The 12522-nt window shown below is 37.3% G+C and overlaps 1 protein-coding gene across 6 annotated transcripts in view; it reads left to right on the top strand.

Annotated features, from left to right (window-relative positions):
• Window positions 1–12522, top strand: part of MYH10 (myosin heavy chain 10) — a 154808-nt gene that overhangs the window by 106939 nt on the left and 35347 nt on the right. For all 6 annotated transcript variants that reach the window (XM_034790037.1, XM_034790036.1, XM_034790035.1 and 3 more), the window contains 8 exons: window positions 540–713; window positions 3950–4064; window positions 8505–8698; window positions 8951–9072; window positions 10387–10456; window positions 10562–10722; window positions 11726–11834; window positions 11939–12070. In XM_034790037.1, the coding sequence (XP_034645928.1) occupies window positions 540–713; window positions 3950–4064; window positions 8505–8698; window positions 8951–9072; window positions 10387–10456; window positions 10562–10722; window positions 11726–11834; window positions 11939–12070 (1077 nt within the window). The remainder of the gene's footprint in view (window positions 1–539; window positions 714–3949; window positions 4065–8504; window positions 8699–8950; window positions 9073–10386; window positions 10457–10561; window positions 10723–11725; window positions 11835–11938; window positions 12071–12522) is intronic.

Below are 12522 nucleotides of genomic sequence, written 5' to 3'. Positions count from 1 at the left end.
CCCTCAAACCAATCCCCACCTGTAAAATGAAAATAATAGTTTTTCCCTGCCTCATATGGATGTTGAGGATAAATACGCTAAACATTGTGAGGTATTCAGATACTGTGCTAAGGGGGGGAATGTATAAAATCCTTAGATAGCTAGGTAGAACTTTGCAGCTCACATAAGGGTTTTATTGACAAGCATTTGAGTTTTGTAACTCTACTGTTGTACCCAAAAAAGTATGAAATTATTATAGAACTGAGGATGTTTTTCAGGATATACAGTACAGGTACATGGTCTAAAATGGAATGAACTTCCTCAAACTCATTACAGGCTCTCTTATGTTTGTCATTGGTGAAGTGTATTTAAATAAAATGGGACTTGAGCAAATGAAATCTCAAACTTCACACTTTCCCTCCAGAAACGTGTTGTGTTGTTTTTTTTTTTTCCTGGAGTGTGATGGGTTGGTGTATAAGATTTTTAAAAGGACTTAATTAAAAAATATGAAACCACATATTGAGAAAATTCTTGTTTAAATGCACCGTTTATTTTATTAGGCAAACCCACCTGGTGTACTGGCTTTGCTGGATGAAGAATGTTGGTTCCCTAAAGCTACTGACAAGACATTTGTGGAAAAATTGGTCCAAGAACAAGGAACCCACTCCAAATTCCAAAAACCACGGCAGCTAAAGGACAAGGCTGACTTCTGCATTATTCATTATGCAGGGAAGGTATGGGTTGTATGTTGAACAACTTGTATTATTGTGTTGTAAATAGCAGATTTTGCTAAAACTAGTCTAAAGTTTTAGCGATATTATTCAGCTATGTGCATGAGAACTCAAACATAGGAACAGTTTAGTTCTTTTTGTTAAAAAGATATTTGAGAAAGCTTTATTGAAATCCCTGTTGCTGGATCAGAATCTACAGTGGCAGAACTGTAAGAAGATATTAAACAGACTTACTTGAAGAGATTTAAGCTTTCCAAATAATAGAATAAAAAAAGTTTTTGGTTCAGAAACTACTTATGATTGCATTATTTCCATTTGTAGTAAAGCTGATTGCATAGTAGGTGGATTTTTTTCAGGGTTTCTGATGAAAAAATGTAATTATTAAAATTAGCACTCTTAAAAGGTTTCAGATTTGACAGCTCTTGAAATCAGTCCTCTGTTTTAGAATAAGTTCAGCAGAGCAGTGGCAGTACCAGCACCAGCTTCCTCCTTCGATAGGAGTATATCTTTTGGAAGAATCCTTTTAGGGCTAAGAATGTATTTCAGTCATCATTAGTCATTCCATCTTTGCTTCCTCTGCTGAGACTGCTAACTGGCCCAGTCGTGATGTGGACAGTTGTTCATCAGGAAGTGGCTTTTTTTGGTCCAGATGTGTTACTCACTGGACCTGCCGTGGTCCAGACTTGAACCAGTGCCACTGAATTTTTCTGTTTAGACTTAACTGTTCTGGAATTCATGCTTCTACTGGATTTGGGCTCCTAGGGCTAAATGAAAGCATTCCTCTTATGTAAATGATGCTCTCGACTCTTCCCTTCCCCCTTCCCTCCCCCATTACCATGACCAGTAATTCAGGTGTTTTTATGGTTATTCTCATATATATGGTGCACTCAGTAACTATGCATCCGAAGAAGTGGGTTGTAGCCCACAAAAGCTTATGCTCTAATAAATTTGTTAGTCTCTAAGGTGCCACAAGTACTCCTGTTCTTTTTGAGGATACAGGCTAACACGGCTGCTACCCTGAAATCAGTAACTATGATCAACCTCTGGATGGATTTTACATTCGTATTTGCACAGGAAACTCCCTGCTCATGTTGACAAGGAAGTTTAAATAACACTTTAAAATTATGGACTAGTAAATGTCCCAGGAAGTGGGCCTAAGTTTGACATAGGATCAGATACCCTGTCTTCTCACTCTGCTTCATTTTAAAAATTCCCTTCTAAGAGAATTGTGCCCCAAAACAAAATTTTAAAAATATTAGTGCATTTCCATACCCATTAAAACTGCAGTACTTGGCTGTTACCTTGTATAGCTAAACAAACATATATCCTATCCTATCAGAATATAAAGTGAAATTTCAAATTGATAACTTAGAAATACTGACGCCTGTCACTGTTTCACAGTTCCCACAACTGAATGGTGCTGGTGTGTCTGAGCACTGACATTTTACTGATACTTCACAGCAGGAGGGCCAGTATGATAAAGAAAACAAATCTAAATAGAGAAAATTAGAATAATGTAGTGCCTGCCTTCGTGGCAGGAGGCAGTCCAATATTTCTTGCTGTGAGGAGTTGTAATCTTGCCTTATGGAGAAGAGCAATCCAATTTGGAGTGGATTGGTCACTTTTGTGATACTGGCATTGTGTTGTGCAAATTTTTGTGGCAGGTGGAGCTGCTTAGAAAAACTTAGGAAATGTGTTTTGTCATGCAGTTCCACCAAATTGAAACACTCTGTGAAATCATGTCCATTTCAGCAAAATTTCATTTTGAAGGAAAGGAAAAGGGGAAAAGTCTGACATTGTCAATGTCCTGTTTCAGCACTGGCAGGGGGATTTTTTTTGTTTTTTTCTGCTTTTAAAGGACTTTTTGTTTTGAAACTTTTTATTTTATATTATAACATAAAAATGTAAAGCTTTTAACTTTTTATTTTATGTCAGAACATTTTGATCTAAATATTTTTTCATATTTCAAAACTTTCAGGTTCCATTCCAAATCAAAACAAAAACCTCAAAATCCTTCACAAAATAGCATTTCTGTTCTCCGCAAAGCCCTACTGGTCAGGTTCCTGTTAACTTCACGTGCTGTCTAACTGTGAGTTAGACCAGAGGTTTCCAACCTGTGTTGTGTTGTGTGCTCTTCTGAGAGCTGGCTGCTCACATGGGTGCTGACTGTTCTTTGTTTCTAGATGCAGTTGTGTGTTCTAACATAACTGCAAAGTACTTTTCAATGTCCGTTTTTGTAGTTTACCCACAGTGATGTTAAGTGATCACAAATGGGATGGGGTGGACGACAAAACAATCTCTTTTTTAAAATGGAGTGTACACACTATGAAAAGCTTAAGAGCACTGAATTTGTACCTGTCATCTTCATGGTTGGCAAAATCTTTGAGGTATTAAGTCCTTTGTAGGAGATTGATATCTCTCTTTGAGCTGATGCCCAAATTTTTAAAGGTGTCTAGGCACTTAGCTACCATTATAAAGTAAATATTTCTGAAATTCTGGGCTTGAAATAATATTAATTGTGGAAAACTTTCGTATTCAACTGCTGAGCTGTACTTCTAATATCACCCCGCAGTATTCTGCAAGACTATCAAAATAGAAGCTTTGTTTATTTTCACTAGTGTTAAATAACAGTTTGTCTGATTGCAGTAGTCATCCAAATCTAAAAGTATCAATTATTTGCAACAGATCCTTAATTTACTCGACTTTGTAATTTAGCTGCATTAGTTAGAATCTTCTTATTTTACATGGTGTTTTGACATTTCCACAGTAAAGCTTCTGCTTGAAAATAACGTATTTGAAAATGTTTTACCTATCATTGTTACAAGCAGCAAAGCTTGGCGCTCTCATCAGCAGAAGTTGGTCCAGTGAAAGATACTACCTCCCCCACCGTGTCTCTCTAGCCAGCAAATAAGATGAATAAAATGGGGGGTGGGGAGAAGCAAAACTTTCTTTTTTGTGAAATTTAAAGTTTTAAAAATGCATTTGATAGCACTTAGTCTGTTTCTCCTTTGTTAGCACAAACTCTCAGCCACATAAACATCAGTAGGAAGGAAAAAAAGGCTTTAACACTTTCTTGAAAGAATAGAAGAGAAAAATTCAGAGACACTGTTTAAAGGATGTTTTTCTTGGGGGGGGGGGGGAAGCTTTTTGAAAACACTAGTTAAAACAGAAAACAAAACCCAAGATAGCAGTATCCCAGTAACTCACCACATGTACCTTTTTTGCTTGCTTCTTTACAGGTAGACTACAAAGCAGATGAGTGGCTGATGAAGAACATGGACCCTCTGAATGACAATGTGGCTACCCTTTTGCATCAGTCTTCTGACAAATTTGTTGCAGAGCTTTGGAAGGATGGTAAGAGAATATACTGTGTCTAAATGCAGATTTCATCATAATCTGAGATGTAATCTTGTTTGGATTAGTTTTTTGTTTACACTCTTTCCTGGTCCATAGTTGAAAATAATAGCAGCTTAATCCCAATAGGCTAGCCCCGATTAAACAGCCAAAATATAAGCAGAGGGAGCTGGTTTGTTCCCTAGACCCTGAATTCAGTCCCTTGCACATGCACCACCTCTTAATTTAGCTGCTTTTTCAACTCATTGCCATGTATTGACTATTGCTTCTAGCTGAAAGTCTTTGGAGTTAGTCAGTTTCAGGCTTGCTATAAAGAGCGGCAGGTGATGCCACTTCTGGTGGTGCTGCTGCTTAACAATGCTATTTTCATGAAAACCCACCTTATTGGGCTTCATGTGTCTAATGATGTGCAATATGTCTGTATCTCTTTCAAGCAAATTACAATTAATTAGCATATTAAAACATTGTAAGCAGTAAAATTCCCATGGACTTGGCATTGCTGTTTAGCTAATTATCTGCACATCAGCTAACATATCATCTTTCACAGCTCCCACTAAAATAATTTAAAAAGCACAGTTAACCATAGAAACACTTTGCAAGAACTGTGGTTTTGATTTCCCTCACGTGTGTCCCCCCTCCCTCCCAGAGTGTATTATGCTACATTTTCATATTTGGGAACAAACTAATGTCTGTTTTATGATACAGAAGACACCTGAGCAATAGGCATAGTATTGAGTTTTCCATTTGATGTATAGGATGAAGAACACTTAATTTGTGATTCAGCTACAGAGAGTTTTATGAAGTATATTACTCTGAAATCTGTCTTCTAAAAAAACCAAAACCCTTTTTCCTTTCAAGTAAATCCACTTCCCCTAAAAACACATCAGGGTTTAATACTCAAAGCTTGATTCTAAGGATTACTGAAATGTGCATGGAATATGTGTGGCCTAATTGCTTTTGTAGCACAACTTAAAGTTTGCTTGCGATTGTTAAAATGTGTTCTGTGTACTAACTGAAGTGTCTTGTGTATCTGCTCTTCTGTCTTTCTGTTTTTGCTGTTTCTCTACCGTAGAGATTCAGAATATTCAGAGAGCATCTTTCTATGACAATATTACTGGTCTTCATGATGCACCAGGTGAATGTATATAAAATCATAGGCAGGATTGTACCTACAGGAAAACCATTTTTGCTTATAGGCTTGCACGAACCGTTCATTTCATGCTAAATTTAGATATTTCCACAAGGCAAGTGACTTTGAGTGCATACCTATTCAATTGCTACTGCGTACATATAGCATCTTATATTTTATGCACTGCACTTAAAGCATTGCAGATTAAAAGGTTTATTACTGCTTCCTACTTCTATTTTGAGATGCCAAATTGCTTCTCCAATAGAAACAATACTCTGATAGCTACAGGTATTTGAAATCGCTTGTAGGCTTTTCAGGATTCTCATCTTTGTTCACAGCCTAACTTTAAGAAAAATACTAAAGCATTTTAACACTTATGTGCTTTAATAAAAAAAAGGGTTATTTGACTTGTGAACATTTTAAGTGGTACAAATACAGTTGGACAGTGGCTCGTTTCAAACTCCTGTAAACTTGCTTTCACTTAAGAGCTCTTTGTTTGCTGTTTCTACAAACTCTCCCTTGATGATTTTTGTTTTGTTTTGTGAGGAGTTGAATGGATATTTGCAGTTTGTCATTATTTGAAAGTTCATCCAGAACACTTAAATTCTACTTCACACCCCCACAAGAGTATGTGAAAGTTTAAAAAACAAACCAAAAAAACCCCACAACAATAATTTATAATGGGCACCCTTAAATTTAGGTTTTGTTTTACATTACCTCTCATTACTTGCAGTATTCCCTATACTTCTGTAAACTAACAGTATTCCTATTAATTTCCTAAAATAAGTACTGAAGTTATGTTGTACAGTTATCCAAGGCAGCTGAAAGGTTTTTAAGTTACCACTGTATTTCACTGGCTACCTTTAAGGAAAAGCTGACATTGTCATTTACCTTTTGTGTGTTTTTAAAAAAAACTGAACAGGTTTTTTATTTTTGTAGTTTTCAGATATAACTAGATGTCTAACTTGGGTTATACCCACACGATTTAATGTTTCTGTTATCATGGAGATGTAAAATGCAAGTTTGTGTGTGTTTAGTTGTTACTGTGTGCAAACAGACAACAGCATCTTTCTAATATTTTACAAACTGCTGGTTTATTGCATGCTCTGTAGCATGGCTAAAGATCTTTTAAATCCCACTTCTGGTTTAGATTTGCATTTTGCTTTCAGTTAAACCTTTAGGACATGAGCCTATAAACACATTAACTCATGTATAGGAGTAGTCCCATTGACTCTAGTGGAACTACTACACTGCTTAAAATTAAGCATGTGGTTTAGTATTTGTAAGATTTGGGCTCTAATTTCCACTTATTTTGTTCACTTGTCACTAAACTACACCTACTAAAGGGTGTCCAAACTCATTACGCCATATACATTCAGATTCTAATCTCAATTTCAGCAATAGAATGATGTAAATCATACGTGCAGGATGCAGGACTCTATCCACCATGATCCCCAAACCTTTTTCAGAGTTACTGCTTACTAGGATAATCAGCTGAACATAAGCTCGCAGTGTGGCCAAAAAGGCTAATGCAATCTTGGGATGCATAAATAAGAGTAGAGAGATTATTTTACCTTTGCGTGTTGCACTGTTGCAACTGCTGCTGGAATACTTTATCCAGTTCTGGTGTCTCCAATTTATCAACATCCTTCTTGAATTGTGAAGGGTTCAGAGAAGAACCACAAGAATGACTAAAGAATTAGAAAACCTGCCTTGGAGAGAGTGACAGACTCAAGGACATCTCTGTATTTAGCTTAGCAAAGAGATGAGTAAGGGGTGACTTGATCTACAAGGCTACAAGTACTGCATGGGGAATAAATATTTGATATTGGGCTCTTCAGTCTATCAGACAGACTCATAACATGATCCAATGTCTGGAAGTTAAAGATAGACAAATTCAGACTGGAAAAAGTTATAAATTTTTAACAGAAAGTAACTAACCATTGGAACAGTTTACCAGAGGGCATGATGGATTCTCTAACACTGGCAATTTTTTAAATTCAAGATTGGATGCTTTTCGAAAATTTCAGCTCTAGAAATTATTTTGGAGAAGTTCTGTGGCCTATGACATACAGGAAGTCAAACTAGATGATCACAGTGTTCCCTTCTGACCTTGGAATGTATGAATTATGAAAATGAGAAACTGGTTCCAATTTGAAATATAAAACATTGCCATTTATGAAATATTGTATATGAAATAAGTAGCCAGAACCAATTCTAAAAGCATTGTTTTGTTTGAATGAATCTATTTTTAAAAATAGACTTGTAGGTTTTAACAAAAGTATAATTACTTGTTTCTAGCTGGCTAGCTTGGAACTGATGAATTATCAGTGCACACTGTATAAGAGCTCAATAACGAGAAATGCCAGCTCCCAGCATCCAGGTATTGAGCTACCTTTTTGGATGAGAAATGAAAGATTAGAAAGGGTGTCTGGAGTTGGTTCACTTTGGAAATTTGGCTTTTGAGTTGCATTTAGACTCTTATGCGTCATGAAGAAAAAGCTGTAGAGATACCTAGTAGAAATTTAAGTTACTGAGTATTTTTGATATTTTTTTCTCTTCTGAAGTCTTTCTTCTGATGCTTTATTGCGGCTTTGGGACACCTTTATGCAATTTTGTTGTGCAGTTTTTATACTTTAAACCTATTGCATTTTTGGCTGAGGAAATCTGTGCAGTTTGACATAAACAACTGTTAAAATAATTAAGGCCTTGCAAAACTCCAGCATATTTATCTCCCCTTTCTTTCACTGAAATCATAACCATCTTTAGAGGAGCTAAAAGGAAACGTCTTTTCAGTTAGTCTCCAGGATACATCAGGGCTTTTATTTAATTGTATTAAGCTGTATAGAACATATGTGATTATTCTAATTTAAGAAGATGTGCAGAGTTTGTGCAGTTCAAAGTTTAAAATTTTCAGCCTCGAATTATTTTGCCTTATTTATAAGCTTTTTTCACATCATTCATAACTTGCAGTTTCCAAGTAATGCTCTCTTGCTCATCAGTCAAGAGTTCACTTAAAATAGAGACAATGGCTTTATTGGTGCATATAGAACTTCAAAATAAAGAGCTGGATGTTTTTGTACATAGTTGTCAAAGCTACAGTATTCTGCCATATAAGTTTGTGGCTTTCAATTCCACTGCTTCTGCACAGTGTCCCGAACGTATGCTGTGACTGCCTTGTCTACTGATAGCATCTTCTACCATTTGTTCCACAAAGCTTTTGCTGCTGCACTGTCACTCCTGTGTACTGCATATTTTTATATCTGACTAATGTTAAGATCTGCTTAATTTTATTTTCTTGTCATTCCCAGTGGACCGTATTGTGGGCCTGGATCAAGTCACTGGTATGACAGAGACTGCTTTTGGCTCTGCATACAAGACCAAGAAGGGCATGTTTCGTACTGTTGGGCAACTGTACAAGGAATCTCTCACCAAACTGATGGCAACTCTCCGAAACACTAATCCCAACTTTGTGCGCTGCATCATTCCAAACCACGAGAAGAGGGTATGGGTTGAACACCAGTGTTGTACTCTTAGCAATTTTTGCACTAAAAATCATTGTGTTCTGAATGGAGACCTCATAAATGATGCTCGCTGTATTCCTCCTTTCAAAATAGGGAGAGTATTTAAGGCAGAATATCTCCTCTGTTCCATGTGTACATGGAACATAGGTGAAGTTGTTGTGAAAAATTATAATAACTGTCTTTCCTTCATGGGAGTTCAGAGTATAAAGGTATTCTTTTGTCTCCTTGTCCAGGCTGGAAAACTGGATCCACACCTGGTTTTAGATCAGCTTCGCTGTAATGGTGTCCTGGAAGGAATAAGGATTTGTCGACAAGGTTTTCCAAACAGGATAGTGTTCCAGGAATTCAGACAGAGGTACCAGTATGGACAGCTTGGGTTTTTACAGAGCCCTCCTCCACCCCCCCACCCCCGGTTAAAACTGTTTTTAACTTACACAAGGGTGTGGGGTGGGTTGGTTTTTTTGTTTTGTTTTGTTTTTTTAAGAGATCTGGAGGTGGTTTGAGGCTGAAGTGTTGAGGGGAGGGTGTTTGTGTTACTTCCTATTTTCCCTTTCCAACACCAGTCATCTTTCTTTTGCCATCTCATGTCTCTTCCCACGTGGTTCCAAACCATTCTCCACACAGGCATCCAAGATTCCAGACTTTCAAAAATAACAGCAAAGACACTGTTTTTCCTGAAACTTCTTTAGATGTTGATTATATTTAAAGTAAGCCAGAGTAGTGTCATTCAGGTCTCATGGAGGAAAATGTTTTCTTTGCTCTTTTTCTTGATTTTTAGAGTAGGAATGTGAATATGGGTTGGTCACATTTTTGTGACTTTGCCTGGTGCTGTTAAGCACAGTTGTGTGTGAGTGCAAAGGCTCTTTACTTTAAGTAGGTGTTATTAAGAAAAGCCTACTGAATATACTGATTATATTTTCGCAACAGAGTAACTGGAATGCTAGCAATAGTACATCTTGTCCTTTTGTGGCAAAATTGTGAAGTGCTAGAGTCCTATTTTTCAAAAGTGACGTGGGCGTTTTGGTGCCTAAGCTACTTTTGAAAATGGAACTTTAAACTTTAAAGCTTTTTTTTTTTTAAACACATTTTTTGAAAATCTTGCCCTTGGTGTATCTTCCTTTTTCAATGGTGTAAAAAAATATTTTCTGGAGAAACTCTTTTTGAAGTCGGTCCCCATCCCCTCCCCCAGTGGGTTTGGATATTCAGAGCTTCCCAGGGTAAACAGCCTATTTTGGTCTTTCTTCCAAAAAGCAGTACTTCAAACACACTTTTGGTTAATGTGTAGGGAAAGACTTCCCAGACCTCTTTCTTTTTAGCGTATTTGTGTGTCAGTTCTGAAATGCTTTTTGGGTATTCACAGGTATAGGAATAAAGTACCTAAATGTCTAAAATGCCAAATTTCCTTGAGTTGGCTTCTGGACATTAACCTTTCCTCCTCCAAACAGTATCTCATTTCCAGTGGGTGCGCATGGTGGTAATGGTTCACTTCTTGTCGCATGCTGCTGGTGAAAACATTGAGGCTGCCAGTTCATTCATCTCCCTTTTTTGTATGAAAAGTCTCAGACTTACAGTTTAGAAATAGAGAAAATCAATGCCAGTTTGCTAGTATGGTTGTGCTGGTGGCGATTCATTACTGGGTCCAATGGTTTGTTCTTTACTTGACTTACAGGTATGAGATCCTTACTCCTAATGCAATCCCTAAGGGGTTTATGGATGGCAAGCAGGCTTGTGAACGAATGGTAAGCATTTAGTAATATTTTGGGTGCAAATGTTAAATGATTTACATCTAAAATACATTGTTTTGTGCATTTTTGTTTTAAATAATTGATTTCCCTCCCTCTTAGATCAGAGCATTGGAGCTGGACCCCAACTTGTACAGAATTGGGCAGAGCAAGATTTTTTTCCGAGCTGGTGTCTTGGCACATTTAGAAGAAGAACGGGATCTGAAGATCACAGACATCATTATCTTCTTCCAAGCCGTCTGCAGAGGATACCTGGCCAGAAAGTGAGTGAATGGGTAACTTAAGTGGCCATCTAAAGTCTAAACTTAATCCTTTTAAAGTTCTAATACATACTTTCTTATAAGAAGACTTGGCTTAACCCAAAGAAGTGTGTTCATGGTAAATTGTACGATCTTTAGTAATAGTTGATTTAGGTTTGACAAGCTGGTCAAATAATGTCTATTGACAAGCTTGCAAGTCTAAACTGACACTTAATGAAGATCATGCGACTTAGCATAGTTATATAGTCCAGCAAGGATGTCCTGACAGAGGTGGCAGCCTACCGTTTTTGACTGCAATGTGGTGCCATTCTTTCTTTTCTTTTCTTTTTTTTTTTTAAATTTCATTTAATTGTTTCACATTTTTTGAGTTGAAATAACTCAGGTACATTTTTATCTAGCTAAAGCTAAGCCTACTGGAGACCATAGTGTCTTACTCCTTTCTGTTACTGTTCTAATATATCAGCGTTTTAAAATATTTGACCAATATTTGGTCAGTTGACCAGTTTATTTTTGGACCAGTCAAATGCCCAGCCCTAAGTTGGTTATGCGATTAGCATGAAATTGTAATTTTATTTTCATTACCATTGAATGTCTTAATTATTGCTTGGGTGGTGATGTATTGATGGCTTTAAAAATGCAATTATTTTTATTAATAGCATGGGTAGGGACAGCAAAAACTCTCCTGCCCCACCAGTATGTCTCAAACCTAACCTGGAGGGCCACCTCTAGGATTCAAGGGAGAGTTCAGTCTTTGAGGCTGTTTGTGGGACTTTTAGCACAGAGGGTCAGCCTATCTCAAAGGCTCTTTGTAATGTGAATGCTGAACTCAGATATTAGCTTGATCCTTAGATGAGGAATGATCACTTTAGAGTTCTGTTGCCCATAAATCGGGTTAGTCAGCCTGTTGTGGTATAAAAGTGTTCCAGAGTGGATCACCTAACGACTACAAATATACATTATGCTTGGCCTTACTGAGTGTGGAAAATGTTTTTGTTTCTGCCTTTAGGGCCTTTGCAAAAAAACAGCAGCAGTTAAGTGCATTAAAAGTCCTGCAGAGGAATTGTGCAGCATATCTAAAACTAAGGCACTGGCAGTGGTGGAGAGTCTTCACAAAGGTTGGCTGTTTTCTGTCACGTTCTTTAACTTGTGTTAAGCAAGTAGCACACTATGCTTCACATTTTCCTCCATTAACACAACTCACTTTCTAATTCCATTGCAGGTGAAGCCTCTTCTGCAGGTTACTCGACAGGAAGAAGAACTTCAGGCCAAGGATGAGGAGCTGCTGAAGGTGAAGGAAAAACAGACAAAAGTGGAGGCAGAACTTGAGGAGATGGAGAGGAAACATCAACAGGTTTGTTGTGCTAAAGATCAGCCTCTAATGGCCAGGTACTGACCCTAGATTCTTGTGTGAAGAACTCCTTTTGACAAATGTGGACAGAGGGCATTATACAGCAAGTGATTAACTCTACTATGTGAGACGAGGCCACTTGTTGATTTCACTCATTTACGTATATATCCAAACCTGACAAATCATCTTTCTTCAGAACAGAGGGGAAGGTATTTTGACCCCCCCCCCCCCCTTTTTTTTTTTTTTTAAACACAGAAAAAAAGAATGGTGACAATAACACTTTAAGTGTAATTTTCAGGCCGGGAAACTTTCTGTAGCACCCGTGTGAGGAAACAGATTTATGTGATGTTTGGTTTTTTTGTGGTTGTTTCTAACTGAAACTGGATCAGAGTAATGATGAATGTAAGTGTCATATTGAGCAGAAATGTTGTATGAGGTCATAGTGATTGGTGTTT

The sequence above is a fragment of the Trachemys scripta genome, chromosome 14, assembly GCF_013100865.1.
Source record: "Trachemys scripta elegans isolate TJP31775 chromosome 14, CAS_Tse_1.0, whole genome shotgun sequence".
Classification (NCBI taxonomy): domain Eukaryota; kingdom Metazoa; phylum Chordata; order Testudines; family Emydidae; genus Trachemys; species Trachemys scripta.
Note: the sequence above shows the minus strand (reverse complement) of the source record. Positions and strands in the feature narration are given on the sequence as shown.